The sequence below is a fragment of the Tachyglossus aculeatus genome, chromosome 14 (genome assembly GCF_015852505.1).
Source record: "Tachyglossus aculeatus isolate mTacAcu1 chromosome 14, mTacAcu1.pri, whole genome shotgun sequence".
Taxonomy (NCBI): Eukaryota; Metazoa; Chordata; class Mammalia; order Monotremata; family Tachyglossidae; genus Tachyglossus; species Tachyglossus aculeatus.
Genome location: NC_052079.1, coordinates 33,221,263 through 33,243,343, shown reverse-complemented (window position 1 = coordinate 33,243,343; position 22,081 = coordinate 33,221,263). Strand labels below are relative to the sequence as shown.

At 36.8% G+C, this 22,081-nt stretch overlaps 1 protein-coding gene across 1 annotated transcript; it reads left to right on the top strand.

The window, feature by feature from the left end:
• Window positions 1-3,623: 3,623 nt before the first annotated feature.
• MGAT4C (MGAT4 family member C) lies at window positions 3,624-16,331 on the top strand. The gene is made up of 3 exons (XM_038756749.1): window positions 3,624-3,757; window positions 11,405-11,552; window positions 14,947-16,331. Exons 1-3 carry the CDS (start codon window positions 3,659-3,661, stop codon window positions 16,101-16,103), a joined length of 1,404 nt encoding a protein of 467 aa, XP_038612677.1. The 5' UTR covers window positions 3,624-3,658; the 3' UTR covers window positions 16,104-16,331.
• The last annotated feature ends 5,750 nt before the right edge of the window (window positions 16,332-22,081 follow it).

The window sequence follows — 22,081 nt, the reverse complement described above, 5'->3', positions numbered from 1 at the left end:
GAAAAAGAAACACAACACATGCAAGCAACACTAGTATTTTTATTGTTTTGCTCTTAATATGAGTTAGCTGAAGTGTGTTGCTGGGCAAAAAACTGTTTGCTGGCAATAATATGTATGCTGGTAGTAGATGGCAGTTGAAGTGACCTGAAATCTGATCTGATAATGTTCACAGATCTGCTATCCAAAATAGCTGAGTTTCTGGATGACCCTATGCCTCATTTACAGTACATCAATACATGACTGTGCAGTGCTAAGGAACCTCTCAATTCTGAAAAACTCAGTGGTCTCTTTTGAAGACAACATTTTGGAGACATAGTCTTAATAATAATTGTAGAAATGTAGAAACTATGCAACTGTAAATGATCAGTGGTATTTATTGAGTGCAGAACACTATTCTAATTGCTAGGGAGAGTATAATAAATTATTCATTTATTCATTTATTTCATTTATTAACTCATTAATTCATTTATTAAGCACTTACTATGGGCAGATCACTGTACTAAGTGCTAGGGAGAATAAAATACAACAATAAAAAGACACATTCCCTGCTCACAATGAGCTTACAGTCTGGGGGCAGGGGGGGCAGACAATTAATATAAATTAAAAAAATTCATATTTGTACATAAGTGCTGTGGGGATGGGAGGGGTGGAAGAACAAAGGGAGCAAGTCATGGTGATGCAGAAGTAGCAGATACATTTCCTGCCACAAAATGAGTTTGCACTCTAAAGGACCATAAAGTAATAAATAGGTAAAAATAAAAAGATCAATGTGATGTCTCACTGTTTTAAATAGAAAAAAAATGAATTATTGTTGATCCCATATGAACAGTATTGTTATCCTATGTACCAAAATGGAAGAAGAGCACCCCTCTAGACTGTGAGACCCTTATGAGAAGAAACTACAAACTCTGTTCTATTATAATCCAGGCTGGCAATAGGAGTTCCAGTTGAAGGCACTTGACACTTTTCAACTGCCCTTGTAGACCTAGAAAGACCAATTGAAATTAACACAGCAGTTATGAAATTTGTTATTGATTTATTTATGGCTATTAATGTCTGTCTACCCTCTAGACTGTGAACTCATTGTGAGCAGGAAATATGTCTGTTGTTGTACTCTCCCGAGGGCTCAGTGCAAAGCACACAGTAAGTGCACAACAGATATGATTGAATGAATGAATAAATGAATGAACACAGCAGCAGTAGCAGCAATGCGGACTCCTCTTTTTAGCCACTGAAAAAGAGGAAACTCCTCTTACTCTATCTTAGACAACATTGGAAATGTCAATGGGTCTTGCATTAAGGTTTTTTAAATGGTGACTCAAACTCCAAAATGTATGATAGTCCTGACTATACTGGAACATACGGCCAACTTAATTCAATGATATGTGCTCATGCTTATTCAGTGTGTCTATCAAAGGTGAAATATGTGCCAACTAAAAAAAAAAACAACCTAATGCCTCCCACCTGAAGCCAATGGTGCATGCTCTGCAATCAGTAAGTGCTCAATAAATATGATTGAATGAATCAGACAGCTTCATTTCTATGATAACTTTAGGGGCTGGGAAGCTTGGTGACATTAGAAGAAATTAAATTGGCCTTGTGGAAGTGAGTTTTGATCATGGATTACTGTCTTGTTCATGTCTCCTGATGAAAGAGGCGTGTGCATCATTGATATAGCCATTCCCCAGAGGGGCATCACAACTGCACTCTTTTCTTTGAGATTAGTTGGGGTCAGGCTGTAAGGAGGTAAGGGGACTGAGTTGAGGGGATATACTCAGTCAGTCAATCATATTTATTGACTGCTTCCTGTGTGCAGAGCATTGTACTAAGTGCTTGGGAGGGTGCAATATAACAATATGACAGACATATTCCCTGCCCACAATAAGCTTACAGTCTAGAGAGGGAGACAGACATTAATATAAATAAATGAATTACAAGGTAAGTGCATGGGTGCTGTGGGGCTGGGAGGGAGAATGAATAAAGGGAGCAAATCAAGGCAATGCACAAGGGAGTTGAAAAAAGGGAAAAGAAAGTATGCTTCCTGCAGTTATGTTCATTTAAGCTTTCCTTGTGAACGCATATGGTCAAAGAAAATGTTCTTGATCAAAAATAAGGCTGCTTCTTGGGAAGCAGGAAGGCCTAGTGGAAAGAACTAAAACTGTCCTTCCCACCTACTCCTAGCCCCACAGCACTTAAGAATATGTCTGTAATTTTATTTATTTATATTGATGTCTGTCTTCCCCCGCTCTAGACTGTGAGCTCATTGTGGTCAGGCAATGTCATTGTTTATAGTATATTGTACAGTGCTCTGCACACAGTCAGTGCTTAATAAATATGATCGAATGAATGAATGAAGAACATGGATGTGGTTGTCCGAAGACCTTGATTCTAATCCTGGCTTCTCCACTTGTCTGCTGTGAGACCTTGAGCAAGTCACTTACATTTCCTGTTTCTCAGTTTCCGCATCTGTAAAATGGAGATTAAAATGAAACAACAACACACTTCTACAAACCTCTTGGTTCTTTGATTTTGCTTAATTTGCACCAAAATAGAGGCCTTCCCCAACAAGTCCTAGCATCCTCTTCTTCCACTCCCTTCTATGTTGCCCCTGCACTTGTATTTGCACCCTTTACTCACTCCTCCAGCACCACCACAGCACTTAGGTACATATCCATAATTTATTTTTACAGGGAACAGGTCTATCAACTCTGTTATAGTGTACTTTAACACTATAATATACTCTCCCAAATGCTTAGTACAATTCTCTGCACACAGTAAGTGCTAAATAAATACTACTGATTGATTGATACTTCATGCATTTCCATTCTAATGCTCACTAGCTACGAGAACCATTGCTTGAAGTGAAATCAATCTATCAGTGGTATTTATTGAGCACTTACTGTGCAGAGCACTATACTAAGCATCTGAGGGAGTACAATAGAGTAAATAAGCCTGGTCCTGCCCTCAAAGACTTTACAATCTAGCAGCCAATGATTGCAATGAATAGCTTGTGTGGTTTTTAGTCATTTGTTTTTCGATTAATAAAAATCACAGTAATTAGTACAGATTGCTATTTTGGAAATTATTGTGGTGTTTGTTACTAAATCTTTTATCTCGTACCAGGTTTTTAGGCCTGGGAGAAATTTTATGAGGTCATTCAGACTGTCTTTATGCATCTGGGTAGGAAAGCAGCTAATTAACCCAGAAAAATAATTTTATATTATTTTATTCCTATCGGATTAATTCCATAAAACATTCGGAGTAGTTTATTTGTCAGGAAAGTTATCGGTTCTCACTTAGAATGTTAAATACTTTAGAACTATAGATTTTGGCATATTCAACTCATCTTTCAGTGCTTTCACTGAAAGGGAAAAAAAGCTTTATTGAGCAAGTGTTTGCACAAAAAGAACCTTAAAATATGTTCATTATTTGTAATTAGCCATTAAGATAAACTCTAAAGTTGTGTTCCTCCAGATAATCTGGAATCCAGAAAAAAAAATTAAAAAACTTATCAATTAGTGATTTTAATTGCTTGGGTAGTTACTAATATTTAAATTTTCGATTAAAATTAATGACAAGTAATAGAGGCTGTTTTTCTCTCATAGGAGGCAGTACATTTATTTCTTCAAATGAGATTTATTTTGATATTCTGGATACAATGAGATGCCTGCGGAAGAGATCAGCAGTGTCATTTTTAGGAGTTCTTGTTGTTTGCCTGCTCTTCATGAACTTGTACATTGAAGATGGATATGTCCTGGTAAGTTACCTAGGTAAATTAAAATACTTCTTAAAATAGAATTAGACAGCCTTTCGGGTAATTGGTACTTGACTCAAAACCAAGCTTAGGAATGTATTGAGTAAGGAAGTAGCGTGGACTATTGGAATGGTTATAGACTTGGGAGTCTCAGGATCATGGTTCTAATCCCAGCTCCACTACTTGTCTGCTGTGAAATCTTGGACAACTCCTTTAACTTCTCTCTGCCTCAGTTACCTCATCTGCAAAATGGGAATAAAGACTGCAAGCCCTATGTGGAACATGGACTACCTCATTAGTTTGCATCTACCCCAGTGCTTTGTACATGCTTGGCACATAGTAAGTGCTTAACAAATGCCCTTAAAAAATTACAAGGCCATCTGTAAGTCTGTGGCCTCTCATCTGATTTAATCAAGGGACCAATGTAATTTTGAAAATTGAAGATAAGGTCCAAAAAGACTACAATATGACCAAGTAGTCAAAAATATGAATATCTGCATTTAAAGATGATGATTCACAAAACCACCATGTGTGCACATATACATACAGGATACATACAGTCTTTTATTTTTGAAGATGAAGTTAATGAAGTCACTACCAATTCCCACTATGGTTGTAAAGACTAATATGGAGCAGCCATTTATTCTCCCCAGCCTCTAACCTCTAAGAACCTATAAGCCTCATATGGGGAAGCAGCATGGCTCAGTGGAAAGAGCACTTGCTTTGGAGTCAGAGGTCATGGGTTCAAATACCGCTCTGCCAATTGTTGGCTGTGTGACTTTGGGCAAGTCACTTAACTTCTCTGTGCCTCAGTTACCTCATCTGTAAAAATGGGGATTAAGTCTGTGAGCCCCACCGTGGGACAACCTGATCACCTTGTAACCTCCCCAGTGCTTAGAACAGTGCTTTGCACATAGTAAGTGCTTAATAAATGCCATCATTATTATTATATGGGACATGGGCTGTGTCCAACCTCATTAGCTTCTTTCTACTTCAGTGCTTAGTACAGTGCCTGGTACCTAGTAGGTGCTTAGAAAAACCAAAAAAAACCCCAAACAACCCTTACTTATAGCCCTACATCCCATAGACCCCATATCCTCTTCTCCAGATCCACCTTTCTAATCCTCTGATATCTGAATTCTCCCCAACTCCTCATGTCTCTTGAATTTCAACTTCAGTTTTGTTCTTATAATAATAATAATAATAATAATAATAATAATAATGGCATTTATTAAGCGCTTACTATGTGCAAAGCACTGTTCTAACTGTTTCTGTTCTAAGCGCTGGTACCATTCATCACCAATGAAACAGGACTATGATTGGGTATCAGGCCAGCTTTAACTGGTAATTTACAAAAGTTGGAACGTGCACCATTTCAACTAGATGCCTTTTCTGAAATAGAGTTGAAGTTCCAAAATACATTAGGTTTATTAAAAATGATCAATAAAATCAAATAGTAAACATTAAGTTCTTTAAATCATATAATCTTATTTTGATATTTTAGACAATGAAATTTCCTTCCTTATCTGTTTAACTTTTTATATCTGGTTTCAAGTTATACCTCTCAATGACCTAAGAATGGCACATTCTGTAGGGTTATATTCTTGTGTATAACAGAAGTTCCCTTTTTTCCCTGGAATAACTGTGGCAGCTGAGATCAGCAGGAACATTTGGATGACAATTAGTTTATTTATGCTATGACAAACAAGAGACACTAGTTATGGGAAATTTGTGTTTCCTCTCCTTTTTTAGTCTGTTCAATTTGGAATCCATTCAAAATAAAAGCATGGGACAATGCCCATCTGCCCCACCTATTTTTACCTTCCTACAATCAAAGAAGACTAACAAGAGGAGGACCTTAATGATGATTCATTTTCAAATATTGCATATACAGTCAGAGTCTTGAAAAGCTTAACAGTCTTATGATAATTCTATAATTCTTCCAAAGCCATATTCAGCATTGCAAAAGGCATTCACACTATAAATCAAGTAATTAATTCATGGAATAGACAGGATCATACTTATGAAATTTTTTTTTGAATGAACAATTGTATCTGGTAAGAAATCTTTAAGAGGGATTTGATTTCTTATCATTTATCACCCTCAACAAACAAAAAAAGCCATTGTTTATGTATATACTCCTACATATCCTTTTTGAATTATTTGTCTTTGAAGTTATTATGAGATTGGTTTACATGAAACATTTGAAACTTAGTTTGAAATGCTTTTGGGGTCTATTTTCGAGACCCATTAAATCAATACAGCAGTGGCATTCTTTACCCTTAGAAAAATGTTTTCCATGAACTTAATTATTCATCTCAGTAATAATAATGATGATATTCGTTAAGTGCTTACTACGTTCCAAGCACTGTTCTAAGCACTGAAGCACTATTCTAAGCACTAAAACACCATTCTAAGTGCTGAAACACTGTTCTAAACACTAAAGCACTGTTCTGAGTGCTGGTGACTTTCAACAAGGGTGAAGGAATGAACATATATGTCCACAAAAGTGAAATCAAAGACTTCAATTCACCTGCACAGACCAGAGCCATCTCCAGTATTCAGAGGAGAGAGAATAGAGATGGCAAATGTGCTTCACATTCTACTACTCAGCTGAAGTGCTCTGAAGATGGTAAACTTCCCAACGTTTGAATTTAGGGCTTAATTCCAATATTTAATGAAGTTACTTCCACTATTAGTCATGAAGATTGGCAAAGCTCCCAGATCTGATGGAATACCTACCAAGAATGAAAAATAAGGAGGTTTCATTCTGCTCAGTCTCCTTTACCGTTGTTGTTTTTTTTTGTTTCCCTCAGCAAGTGAAATCCTGAGGATTGGCTACAGAATTTCAAGGATACTACTATTATTTAACATTTGTAATAATGATAATCAAGGGGCTATTAAGCATTTACTACTTGCCAAGTACTAGGATTAGGTACTAGATAATCGAACGCAGTCCTCCTCCACAAGAAACCAGAATCTTAGCGGAGGGAGAACAGGTATTTAACCCCCATTTTACAGATGGAAACTGAGGTACAATTAAGTGATTTGCCCCGGGTCACACAACAGGCACGTGCTGAAACCAGGATTAGAACCCAGGTCCTTGAAGAAGACATATGAGAGAACTTCCTAACAAATACCATGGAATCTCACATCTCTCCATTGTTGATAATTCTAGCTAGAGTCCTCCTGGATTCTTTTTCTATGGTAGTGCATGTCAGAAGCTATAAGAATCATGATATACTTTCAGGACCACAGCAAAACAAAGCAGACATGAGTTTTATTGTATATCAGATGCTGGAGAAATTCCACATACAACATCAGGACTACCACACAGCATTCACAGATTTTTCAAAAACATTTAATACCATCAATTCGTAGAAACGGATTCTAGGAACAGTAAAAAAAATGTTTGGCTGCTCTTAAAAGATTACCAATATCTCAAGATGGCTCCAAATATACATCTCAACGTGGAGTCATCTAGGGATGTATTGAGTAATTTTGATATATTGAGGCAGAAAGAGAGAGAGGGAGAGAGGGAGAAATCAGAAAGTGCAAGAGCAAGGCACTGACCTTGACAGGACTGTTCCTTGTTCAATACTAAAATTGCTTCCAGACCAAAGGAATTCAGAAAAAAAAATAAAGTAAAGGATTTAAGGGATTTCACTAAGGCTCAGGGGAAAAGTATGAATAAGTCTTTTGAAAAACTGCAAATCTCTTATTGACCACCTCAGAGAATTCCCAAATGTGGTTATTGCCTGCGAGCAATGCTATTCAAAGAGGACTCACATGGAGACGCGATGCAAAGAGAAACTAAGATTTAAATCAGACAACCCAGAAATAAAGGACAAGTCCAAATTTATCTAGCCTACTTTCCCTGGGTACTACTGGTTAAGTGATAAAGAACCTTCATTGTCCAAAGCAGGGACTGCAGAAGTAATCCACCCGAGAATGGGAGGCTAAAGAGATAGTGTAGCACCTAATAGAGGCATGGCTCCAATCAATCAATTAATAAATCACATTTATTAAGCACTTACCATGCAGAGCATTGTACCAGGAGCTTGAAAGACAATAACAGAGGTAGCTGATATTTTCCCTGACCACAAGAAACTGACAATCCTGGTAGTAGAAGTAAACTTCTCCCAGGTAACTACAAATGTTCCTGGAAAATTTAATCATTCAGCCCCTTCACCGGTTGGGCAATTTAATTTTCCCTTTTCTTTCTCTGAAATTTCCTGGCCAACCACCAAACAAAATATCTGATTGGATGTTTTGAAATCACACATCTCGTCACCAAAAATTGATTGACTCTACTCCAGTAGGGCACAGTTTTGTGTGATACTACTCTTGGTGAGAGTCTCCATGCACATGACCATGGTCAGAAAGAGGATTTCTATTTGTTATAGTATCAGGAGGTTATACTCAGCAGGTACAGTAGTCTGGTAAATGTGTTTTCTGCTTTTTACATTAGGACATGTTTAGGATGCTTTTTCTCATCTGTTTCCCATTCAAGGTAAGTATTATGTTCCTAAATAGGACTACTCAGACACCTAGGTTGTAGTCAAATACCAATGACACCTCATTGGTGATAAAACAATATTCCGGGTAGCCTATTTACCTAGGAATTTTATTTAGGAACTGGAAGAGCATAATCCGCTGCCAGTAGGGCATAAAGGAGAATGTATACACTGATGGCTGTTGTAGAACCACATATAAAAGAAGGGAGTCAGGCAGAATTATTAACAATTTTGCAAAATCAGCAAAGTGCTAGGAACCAACAGGTAATCTGAAACTGAGCTTCTATACCAGGTAGGACTTAGGAAACACTATCTGTAACTCAGGCTCTCTATTGGAGGCACGGCAGGAAATGTTATCTTTCAGTTCTGCTGCCTAGGCATTATATTCTGTAATGATGCAACATGGAAAAGAAGATAGAAATCTTAGAAAGGCTAGACTACCCTTTAGGAAGCCCTCAATAAATATCAATAAATGGATTGAGCTTGATAAGTAGAATGCAGTCCCAACATGGCATTAGGTTTCAGACCATTCATTAGGTCTTTAGAGCAATTGTAATATCAAATCTTCTTTATAATTGGGATACCTGGACCTAGTATATACGACTTACAGAGTAGTTTCACCAGTACCAGTTGTCAGTGATTACTACATGATATGTTAAGAAAGAATTCCAAACCAGGAAGTCCTGGGATAGTTAATGATGATTGTTAAAAGGAATTGAGCAGTGCTGGCCCCATAACCATAAAAATCACCAGTAACATTCCTGCCCAGTTCCCAACAATGTGGTTTTGAATGGCGCTGTGCTATGTCGGGATGCCCACATGGATATGGTCTGATATAACATTCAGTAGCCCTCAAATGCATTCCAGAGTGGTCTCTTCTTGGATTTAAGGTACGTGTTTTCTTTCCTTCAGAGGGAAGGATTGGGTTCAATAATTCTGTCAATAACATGCCTATTATTGTCATCATAAACAACATTATGGCATATTGTGTAACATATGAGGCTACCAGACTTCATGGCATCAGCCCTCTAGTCTCTCTCAAAATTTTATAGTTTATGTAAAAGTGACAAAAATAATATCACAAGAAAATGGCCTAGAAGTGACCTAGTGTCTAGCGAGCTGATCTACTCATTTGAATGAATGTCTGGAAAAGATCACTAGTCTCCGGCAAGGTTACTGACTTCCCTTCTTATCTAGCATGAGATTAAGTTTTGCTTCAATATTTATGCCCAAATACATCATTGAAGTCACTGGACAATTCTGCACTTCCAGGTCTCCAATTCCAGGGAGACCAAAACAGTGCAGGCAAAGCTGCTTGGAATGTATCCAAGCCTTGGATGATTTATTTATTCTGAAAAAATATACCAAACACCTTACTGGGGTACATTTTGAAGAATATTTTATTTCAGTGGTCTATATGTTTCTATTTGGAAAGTAAAATTGCAAAACTCTTTTTGTGTTTCATTTCAAAATATTTAATTTTAAAAATGTACAAGTCTTACCCTGCATTTTAATCAAAAATAGCTATTACACATTATTCTAAGTGTCCTTTATTGCCAGTATTGAAGACAGGATATTGCTCTGGATTAACCATTTGTATGGTCCAGTAATGGCATCTCTTAGGTTCCTTCATTTTAAATTTGTTCTTTTATTAAAAAATGTTTATTCATACTTGATAGAATGCTGTAAAATATTTAGCTTATCTCCTCCACAAATCTCCCAGACCAGCTCTTACCATTTTCAAGGCTCTCCTAAAATACTACTGACACAGGAAGCTTTCCTCAATTAATTCACAACACCTCAGTTGCAATGAGACCGACACCCATTCTCTACACTTATTTATTTTAGTTGAATCCTCAGCACTGATATTTAAAGTGCCTTTTTATTTGTTCACATATTATTTGTGAAATTCATCTGTACATTCAATTCTTTCCTCAGCTGTTTCTTCCTGGTGTATTTGCACTGTTTCTTATGCTTTTCTTCCAGCTTTCACAACCTCTAAATAATTTCTATTTGACTCCCATGAGACTGTAAACTTGAAGGAAAGGAATGTGTATTTTGCAACTGCTATGCCCTCTCAGCCACTTAGTTTGGTGGCTAGGAAGCAGTAGGTGCACCATAAATCTAATTGATTGGATGGCTAGCTTTCTCTTTTTCTTTTTTTTCATTTATGGCAACTGATACATAACCATAAAACCAATTAAGAATATCAGCCAAGTGACATAATGAATTGACTTGAGTTTTTACGTAGGTTTGTGAGGAATGATTTTAACCTTATATGGAGTGTAGAGAAGGCTACATTGGATTTTCAGTTTTGAGCACAATTTGAATATATAGAACACTTCTGTGCTCTAATGAACAGAGCAATTAAAAACTTCCAAAAGGCACTCTGCTTTTATAGAAAGAGGCACATATGTACAACATGGAGTTTTGGAAAATCAAGAAGAAAATATCTAGGGAGATAGATACAATGAACAGTTATCTAGTAATTATTCATTTAATTTGACAGGTGGCTCAACTGGAAAATTTAGACCCCAAACTGAATATTTTTTTCTTAATTATATGGTTTGGCTGTTTGCAAGATAGCAACCCAACAAATATCCCCACCACTATCTATAGTGAAAATACCTACATTTGCGTTTCAAATATCCTTTGACAACATTTCCTAAATATTAAATCTGCAGACTGCCACTGTAAAATACATTTAAAATTACTTTTACAAACACTGAAAATATTACTATTTTAAAGTTGATTAAAAAGGCATAGAACTTACAAAAACATCAACATAATGTATATGCTTCAATTGCTAAATGAGCCAAATATGTCATGGAAATATTCAATTGGTATTGAGGTGTACTATAAAATTTAGAGATGATTTAAGTGAAACTTGACTCTGGCCCTTCTTGCAATCTATTAAGGATGAATAGAAGAGAGACTAAGTAAAATAAATTAAACCAATCAAATCGACCTTGCATTATGCCCAAACATTAAACCTTCATAAGGATGTCTGGAAACAGATTTGCAACTCTCCTACTTTTTCATATATCATGTCCTAACTTATCCCTGCTTTTTGCAAAAGTGGACAATATTGATCACTGTTTAACCATTCCCTCACTTATTTTTATTCCAACAGGAAGGAGACAAGCAATTCCTCAGAGAAACAGCCACCCATCAACTGAACTCAGAACGCTATGTTCATTCTTTTAAAGATATGTCCAATTTCTCGGGATCAATAAATGTATCTTATCGTTATTTGGCTGGCACACCTTTACCAAGAAAGAGTGAGTAGCTGGAATTCCTATTTTATACAATGAAATGTATTGTGTATCATTAGTTTTACCCTAATCAATCAGTAAATCAATCATTCACATTCACTGAGTGGTCACTGTATACAAAGTACTGTACTAACTGCTTGGGAGAGTACAATATAACAGAATTGAGAGAAACATTCCCTGCCCACAAGGAGCTTACAGTAAAGAGGGGGAGACATACATTAACATAAATAAATTATGGATATTTGCATAATCTTCTAATAAGCATTAGAAGCGGCATGGCTCAGTGGAAAGAGCATGAGCTTTGGAGTCAGAGGTCATGGGTTCAAATCCCAGCTCCGCCAATTGTCCGCTGTGTGACTTTGGGCAAGTCACTTCACTTCTCTGTGCCTCAGTTACCTCATCTGTAAAATGGGGATGAAGACTGTGAGCCCCCGTGGGACAACCTGATCACCTTATAACCTCCCCAGCGCTTAGAACAGTGCTTTGCACATAGTATGTGCTTAATAAATGCCATCATTATTAAGCACTTAGTACAGTGCTGTGCACACAGTAAGCACTCAATAAATATGATTGAATGAATGAATAAGTACTGTGGGGCTGCAGGAGGGGTAAAAAGGGTGCTAATCAAGTGGAAGCATGATGCAGAAGGAAGTGGGAGGAGAAGAAAAGGCCTCTTGGAGAATATGTGTTCTTAATAATAAATAGCACTGACATTTTAAAATAATACTTCTATTCAAACTGAAACAGCATGGTCTAGTGGAAAAAGCACAGGCTTGGGAGTCAGAGGGTGTGGGTTCAATCCCGGCTCTGCTATAGGTCTGCTGTGTGACCTTGGGCAAGTCACTTCACTTCTCTGTGCCACAGTTACCTCATCTGTAAAATGGGGGTTAAGACTATGCACTCCTTGTGGGACAGAGACTGATTCCAACCTGATTACCTTCAATTTTATTATCTTCAGTGTCTACTTGTTCTATTGAATTTATTTATATCAATGTCTGTCTTCCCCTCTAGACTGTAAGCTCATTGTGGGCAGGGAGTATGTCAACTGTTATATTGTACTCTCCAAGTGCTTAGTACAGTGCTCTGCACACAGCAAGCCCTCAATGAATAAGATTGAATGTATTGTACTCGCCCAAGAGCTTAGTACAGTGTTCTTCACACTGTAAGCAGTCAAATAATATTGATTGACATATTCAATTATCATAAGTGTCATAGTCCTTGTACCAGGACTAGTGGGTTAGCTCAAGATCTAAAGAGCCGTGAATACTCTAGACTATTAGCCCTATGTTGGGTAGGGTTTGTCTGAAGCAGCATGGCTTAGTGGAAAGAGCATGAGCTTGGAAGTCAGAGGTTGTGGGTTCTACTCCCAACTCCACCACTTATCAGATATGTGACTTTGGGCAAGTCACTTAACTTCTCTATGCCTCAGTTACATCATCTGTAAATTGGGGATAAAGACTGTGAGTCCCCTTGTGGGACAACCTGATTACCTTCTATCTACCCCCAGCGCCTAGAACAGTGCTCGGCACTTAGTAAGTGCTTAACACATACCATCATTATCATTATTATTATTATTTGTTGCTGAATTGCACTTTCCAAATGCTTAGTACAGTTCTCTGTACACAATAAAGCGCTCCATAAATATGATTGAGTGAATGAATGGACTTAGAACAAGACTGGAGACACAAGCCAGGAAATCCCTTAATGAAGGCTTTATTTATTGAAACACAGGTGTTCTGAGGTTTTAACTCCCCAGTGCTAGCTAGCAGTTAGTTACTGTCGTGAACAGGGATTGGGCATCTTATGCCTATGAATGTCGATCCTGGTTCCCTCACCGCCCTGCCGCTCAAGCTCCACTAGGTATCACGGTGTGGGCATCCCCGTCACACCGGGCAGATGTGCAGATCTGGGCCAGCAGGACAGTGGGCATTGCAGCTGCCCTGAGCCTGCAGCAGGCCATCCCACTTAAGCCGGTAAAAATTGCAGAAGGGCACCGTGTTGCCATTTAAATTGGTATACATCAGCTCACCCAGAATCGGTTGGCAATTCCTGATTGGGCTCTATAAGAGAGAGTCTCATGCGGCAGCTTCCAAATGAGACAGGTTCTCTCCACATGTGCCCTGGGCAGCACTCTGTGAGGATGTCACGAGTCCTGGGGCCATGAGAGAGAATTGCTCATGTTCAATCTTGTGTGGGAATTTTTCCCTGGATTGGGATTGCCCATCTCGGGGACCTCCTTCCATGTGGTCTGACCTTAGTGCCCCCCAATTCTAGGGGTGAGACAGAGGCTCATATAGCCAGCCATAATTGGGAAAAGCATCAGTATACTGTAACATATCAAATAAAAGATCATCAACTTGTCCCTACTAAAGTTTTACACCTTTAAAAAATAGTTTTTTTCAGGAAGTTTCATGTCAATTGAGTTTCTAGTTTCAGTCCTCTGATATATTAATTTCATTAAAAATTTCCATTTCAAATTTCAGACATAAAATTGGGAACAAGCATCAGTGTACTGTAACATATCAAATAAAAGATCATCAACTTGCCCTACTACAGTTTTACACCTTTAGAAAATAGTTTTTTTCGGAAGTTTCATGTCAATTGGATTTCTAGTTTCGGTCCTCTGATTAAAGCACTTTAATGCACTTAGAGTGCATTAAAACACTTAGAACAGTGCTTTGCACATAGTAAGTGCTTAATAAATGTCATTATTGTTATTATTATTAAAAATTTCAGTTTCAAATTTTAGACATAAGAAGTATTAACGAAAAATCTTAGAAAAATGGTAAGGACAGATTTTTCAAAATGCACTGCACAAAATACACTGCACAGATCCCAGAATCATATGCCAAAATTTTTGGCAATAATAAACCTGCCTAATAATAGATAACAGTATTTTTCAGTGTTTGCCTCAAGGGAAAAAAAAAGCTGTTAAGAGTGCAAATCTATTGGTACAAAAAGAATATTTAAAGCAAATGAAAATGTGGGCAGTCTAAAAGTGCAAGCTATTTCAACATCACTTAATAGCAAAATGACCAAAAAGTTGAGTTTTCACTTGTGTGAAATAAAGATGATTTGTCAACTATCCAAAATATTGTGTGCTTTTATTTTTCAATTATTTTATGGTTTAAATATTCTCAACACATTTGCCTATTTTACAAGCAATTGTTCAAAGCAACAATTCTCACATGTCAGGTGCTTTAGATGCAATTTATCTTCCATGGAAAATTACTTACAGAGTAATTTCATCATAAATTACACATAAAACATAATAGCTTTATTACATATGGCTTAATAATTTAATCATGAAATGTTTTTATATTTCATCATTCATAAGGCTTCCTAGGAGCTATGCACTTTTAAAGCCTGGATCAAATTTAATTAATCTTCTTTTGTCTAGGATTTCTTACAATTGGACTGTCGTCAGTGAAAAGAAAGAAAGGAAATTATTTGTTGGAGACGATCAAGTCTATATTTGAGCAGTCCAGTTACGAGGAACTGAAGGAGATTTCAGTAGTTGTGCATCTGGCAGATTTCGACTCTTTCTGGTGTGAAGGCATGGTGCAGGATATTTCCCAGAAGTTCGCCCATCATATCATTGCTGGCCGGTTAATGGTGATCCACGCTCCTGAGGAATATTACCCAATCCTGGATGGCCTTAAAAGAAATTACAACGATCCAGAAGACAGGGTCAGGTTCCGTTCTAAGCAAAATGTAGATTATGCTTTTCTACTCAATTTTTGTGCCAACATTTCCGATTATTACGTCATGCTGGAAGATGATGTCCGATGCTCGAAAAATTTCTTGACTGCTATTAAGAAAGTGGTTGCCTCACGAGAAGGATCTTACTGGGTAACCCTTGAATTTTCCAAGCTTGGCTACATTGGAAAATTATATCATTCCCATGATCTCCCACGCTTGGCACATTTTTTGCTGATGTTTTACCAGGAAATGCCTTGTGATTGGCTGCTGATTCATTTCCGTGGTTTGTTAGCCCAAAAAGATGTCATACGCTTTAGGCCATCTCTATTTCAACACATGGGATATTACTCATCTTATAAAGGAGCTGAGAACAAGCTAAAGGACGATGACTTTGAAGAAGATTCTTTTGATATCCCCGATAACCCACCGGCAAGTTTATACACCAACATGAATGTATTTGAAAATTATGAGGCAAGCAAGGCCTATAGCAGCATTGATGAATACTTTTGGGGTAAAGCACCTTCAACAGGAGATTTTTTCTTGATTGTGTTTGAAAAGCCCATCAAGATCACAAAAATCAAAGTGAACACTGGAACAGAAGATCGACAAAATGATATCTTGCACCAGGGCGCCCTGGATGTTGGAGAGCAGGTCATTGGGAGCAGGAAAGGAAAACAGTGTACAACTTATTTAAGACTAGGGGAATTCAGAGATGGAAACTTCGAAGTTTCAGAAGTGGAGCACAAAGTTCTATTTGATATTAATTGCATGAGAATACTTGTTACCAAAACACAGAAGGAATGGCTGATCATTCGAAGTATTAGTATTTGGACTTCTCAGCCACCAAATCAATAATTCGAAACAACTGAAGTCAGTCTTCCTTCCTGATAGGAAAGTAATTACCGTCAGTTGGTTCCTCAACAGGTGTTCTTCCCTACGGGATGACTTAACTTTGCCTAACATGGAAATTGGGGGAATTGTAAAACAAGCAAAAGCAATTTATTTTTTACTAGTTCAACCAGGCAATCTATGAACACTAGGTGATTGGTATATTTTTAATTTTATAGTAAATACTGGTTTCCATCCATCCCCCTAGGATTTCAAATTATTTTGACCTTGGGAGGCAAAGTGATGTTTTAGATGTTAAAGAATGATAATACTTTAAAAAGTTGTAAAACATGGTTTATGCTTTGGCCATTGAACTGTTGAAATAATTTGACTTGGAATTTCTGTGCATTATTTAAAATGAAATGAAAGTTCACTTTTATGCCATAGTGGAGGTTGCTTTCATTTTTGACAGCTATAATAATGTGATTTTATCAGGTTTGACTCAAATGGTAAAGAAAATAATGTGGTTTAATATGACATGAAAATTGAAATAAGAATACCCATATGTTTATTCATTTTCATAGAGTGAAATTTGAGAAATATGTACCATTCCACTATTTCACATCTCTTCCTGAACAAAAGATCTAGTGTCTTCATAATCAATCAGTGGAAGCACTGAGCACTTACTGTGTGCAAAATACTGTACTAAGTGCTTCATCAGCTGTGATTTCTTCATTAAGTATATGATCCAATAATCAGCTGGTTCCCCTATTGGAATAATTCAACTATTGAGCCAACTATTGACTGATATGAAATTCAGCAGTAACTTAGACACCTAACCAGAGCCATTCATAGGTGTGAGGTCTGAAATACAGTTGCGCTGAAGCCAATGTTAATTTCTTGTGTAAATAAATCTATTTTAATTGCATTTTGTGGGAAAAAATTACTTGGTTGAACTTACAATGTAAATAGATGCATCTTTCTCTGGCAGAAAGAGCTTCTTTTTTAAATCCCATTTGAAAAGAAGGAAAGCAGATGTGTGGAGAAGGTTATAAAAATGATAACAAGGCTTCATGCCAAGTTATCTTTTTTGAGCTATTGTTCCAGAATTTCCTTTCTCTGTTATTTTGTACTCAGCAATGAAAAATGTTTGTTAAATATTTTGTCACTTAAAATAATTTATTTTATACAATTTTTCCAAGATATTTATTTGCTTTTTCATTAACTGCGTATCCCGTTTGTGGAGAACCTAAATCTAACTCTCATTATGTGCTTTTGCCAGGATTCATGGGAAGCAAAATGTATGATTTTTTTGGTCAGCTTTGAAGTTAAATCATCAAAATGGGATACACTTCTCACTAAATTGTGAGTTTTTTAAAATAAGCAACTGCAATTCCAAATCTTTCCCCATGTAAACAAGCAACTATACATGTGGGAGAGTGCACAGTGAAGGGATTCTCTGCATTTTAGCAAAAATAGGACATGTTATCTCTGCTTCTCTCCTAGGAATGTCTAGCAAATTACACCATACATCAAAAATGATACTCTATGGGAGTCTTTCATGGTAGTTGACTGGGGCAGAGTGAAAACTAGGATACTACTGCATATAGACACACACCCTGTGACTCAAAAGAAGGCAAATGAAACCTGAGTTGCAACTGATCATTTTTATTCATCATTGTAATGGAGCAATCTTGAGCTACAGGGGGACTTTCTGTATTGAGTGTGAACTTCATTGATATTAGATATTGATATTCTTAAGTCCTCTTGCTCCTAACCAAACTCAATTTTATTATTTTAATGAGGTCCTTATGTGGCAATAAATGGCAGGTAAGCCCAATCTTATATCCTCTATTGCCATCTATTTGTAATTGAAGTGTCTGTCTCTTCTGATAGATTATACCCACTCAAGACTTGCAAAGATTTTATTCAAAAGAACTATCTCAACTATGATCACTTCTAGTCCCCTTCTGCTCTAGTTTTCAAAACTCTATCACTAGACCACTTAATTTAAAATTGTGTTTCTGTGTAACCCAGTCCATGAGCCCTAGCCTCCTTCTGATAGCCACATTTCATGTACTTAGATAGCCTACTAAAATCCATCCCCTGCATATATCTCTTCCAGAAAAGCAGTGCAGCATAATTTAAAATGGGTTGACTGGTTACATTTAATAATTTTATCTTCCGTTAAATTTTAAATATGGTCTATAGGAGTATGAATAAAATGTTCAATAACAGTAATAATAATACCAAAAATAATGGCATTTGAGTCCTTACCATGTGCCACGTATTGTATAAAGCCCTGGGGTAGATACAAGAAATGACATCTGTATCTATCTGTAGAAGCAGCATGGCTTAGTGGGTGGAACATGGGGCTGCGAGTCAGAAGGACCTGGGATTTAATTCTAGCTCCACCATATGTCTGTTGTTTGACCTTGGACAAGTCACTTAGTTTCTCTGTGCCTCAGTTACCTCATCTCTCAAATGGGGATAAGAGTATGAGCCCCATGTTGGACAGGGACTCTGTCCAACCTGATTAACTTTTATCTACCTCAGCACTTAGAACACTGCTTTGCATATAGTAAAGGCTTAACAAGTATCATTTTTATTATTATAATTAATATCAGTACAAAAGACCCACATTTCAAATGCATATTGAACACCACTGGCTTCTGATGCTCTACTGGCCTTTACCTTTGTGTCTAGTACTTGATTCACTTTTCATCTGCCTGACTGGAAGACAGCTGGTTTACTTCATTTGGGATTTAATTGGTTTTTCAGGAATTGTCAGGTCAGTGTATTGCCTAAGTGGCCCTCATTGCCAAGAACTGCCTTTGGTTCCATTTTACTGATAAGCATTGTGCCTACTGAGGGTTTCTCTTAAGCATTTTGCAAAGGTTGCTAGTCTCCCGTCCCAAAGGGCTGAAAGAAACTGTGATCTATATGTGAATTCACATCCATAGGACCATCACTGGAATTAAGCGGTACCTGATTATTGGGTTTAGAACATTTAATTGCATTCATAGAAGCCATAGAATGCCCTGCCAAGCCATCCCATCTGACAAGCTAATCTTTGGCACTAAGTAAATTCCCCAAGCAGAAATCTTTGCTTATAGAGGTCTCTCCACTTATTGAAGGCACTTTTATTTCAGAACAAATTTGTTTCAGGACAACTTTCAACTGGTGAGATCTTACTAAGTAAAAAACCCAGAAGAGCATGTCTTTACGGCCAAAATTCATATTTCTAAGGAGTGGAAATCTTATACTCAATGCAAGAGATACTTGATTATATTCTAATTAAAATAACTAGAACGAACAATGCCATTCAGATAAGTTCATTTCTCAAGTCCTGCTTTAGGTTATGGTTTGTAGTTGGTGTTCATGCAAAAATCCTATACATGGAAATACATTTTAGTTTTGTTTTTCTATTGATTTTTAATGGAAGAAAAAATACTTCTTTTCCCTTACTAGCAATAAATATTCTGTTACATTTGATCCTGTACTTGCTTTTACAGTGTGTTTTATACTTCTGTAAATAGGTGAACAAATCTCTTCCTTCGACCTGACTTCTTCTTTTTGACGTCAGTGGAATCATAGTCCAAGATTCTTAAACACACAAAGAACATTCACTTTTGAAGTTGAAATGAACTCAAAATATGTAGAGATGCTAACATTTAGAGTTCTCCTGGAACTAAAAACAATTTACGGACAATTAAGCTCAAATGCTAAATGAGAATTTATAGGAATCAAATTATTAACTAAGCCTTGCTTAAATAACTTTGTAAAATACAGTTGTTAGAATGCCATCAATTTGCATTAATGAATGAAATCCACAGACAATCCCAAAAAGTTGTTTTATCTAATCATTTTCAAACATATCCTACCAAGTATTTTACCAGGGAGGATAAAATGAAATCAGATGTATCTCTTGCCTACTTACCTAGAGCATAATGATCATGAATTTGCTATGCAGCAGACATGAGAAAGACAAAGAAAATGTTTGTTAATTCCAAATTGAATAACCTTAGAATAACTGAAAGGTGATGTTAAAGTGCTATATCTTTTCTCCATACCCTCTAGGGAAGAACAACAACTTTGTTCAATAACTCATATAATATTTCTTATCCAATATCAAACAATTTTGCTTTTTGGTAATTTAGGATAAATCCCATTTTCCCTTCATTAAATCTATAGATCTGTTCTTCACCACACACTATATAGTCATCTTAAAATATATAAACAGAATGATTAGGATGCCTTTCCTTTTTCTCTTTACAGCGTTAGTTAATTTCAGTTTTTTTATTCCTTCACATCCTGTTTTCCAACCAATGGTCATCTTGGGTGTTTTTTTTTTTTTTTAGCATACCTGCTCTTTCTCCAAATTCCCTTGATAATAATAATAATAATAATGGCATTTGTTAGGCACTTACTATGTGCAAAGCACTATTCTAAGCACTGGGGAGGTTACAAGGTGATCAGGTTGTCCCACGGGGGGCTCACAGTCTTAATCCCCATTTTACAGATGAGGTAACAGGCCCAGAGAAGTTGAGTGACTTGCCCAAAGTCACACAGCTGACAACTGGCAGAGGTGGGGTTTGAACCCACGACCTCTGACTCCAAAGCCTGTGCTCTTTCCATTGAGCCACGCTGCTTCTCTTCTTGATGTTGTGGATCTTATTACTGAATATGTTGTGGATCTTATTACTGAATATGTTGAAAGACTTTGTTGTTTTTTTTAAGAACTTTAAGCTTATTCATCTTAGGTCTTCCATTCCCAGAGATACATTGGTGACATGTACAATCTAAATCATGGTCCCATTTTTGATGTATTTACCCCAAACCAATATTTCTTATGTTGTGCTCTTGCCTTTTGGTTTTACTTCCCAAATGTATTACGTATGCTTTCCTATTTAATAGAATTTAGAAGTTTCAGGATTGATTACTATCCCTCCAGATCTATATCATCAACCTTTGAAGTCCATATATCTCTTTGCATAAATCATTCCTACATGATTGGAACAAGATTAGAGTCATATTATGAATATTGTACTAATAATTAACATGTGCTTCTAATACGAGAAACATACGAAACTGAAAAAGACTGGAATTTCCAAAATAGCTAACTAAATGTATTTAGCAGTGCTTTTATTAATAATAACAATAATAATAATAATAACAGTATTTGTTAAGCACTTAGTATGCTCCAAGCACTGTTCTAAACACTGGGGTAGATACAAGCTAATCAGATTGTCCCACATGGTGCTCAGAGTTTTAATCCGCATTTTACAGATGAGGAAACTGAGGCATAGAGAAGTGAAGTGACTTGCCCAGGGTCACACAGCTGACAAATGGCAGAGCCAGGATTAGAACCCAGGTTCTTTCACTCCCAAGTCCGTGCTCTTGCCACATTTAGTTACTAGCCTATCTAGTTCAGCCAATTTCCGTAGACCAAGGTATTTACGGAAGAACAAGAGAAATAAAGCAGTATTTTCTTCAAGTTCATGAACTTTGCCAAATGGAAATGAGAATTATAGCTTTCTTAAATCTCTACTCTCAGCAGAAGTAAAAGCTTCCTAGCTGAATAATTCTTTGAGAAAGGAAAGGTGTTCTAAGTTCTGTAAACTCCAAATTTTAATTTCAGCTCTCCTGGCTATTCAAACCCCAATTTGCCAGATCTTAATAATGTTGTAAAGTCTGTAATCCAATAGGTTTATAACAAGATTTGATTTACGATGTTATTTAGCATCTAGGAACCTAATTTTCTAGTCAGTTATAAAGTGTGCATTATACAAATACACACATGCGCGCACACACACACACACACAACATAAGTTATTTTTTAATATATTGGCCATCATCATTGATTTTAAGGGACACTATGGGCCTGGGTATTAGAGAACCTGGGTTTGAATCCTGGCTCTGCCGTTTGTCTGCTGTTTGACCTTGGACAAGTCACTCAGCTTCTCTGTGCTTCAGTTACCTCTTTTGTAAAAATGGGTATTAAG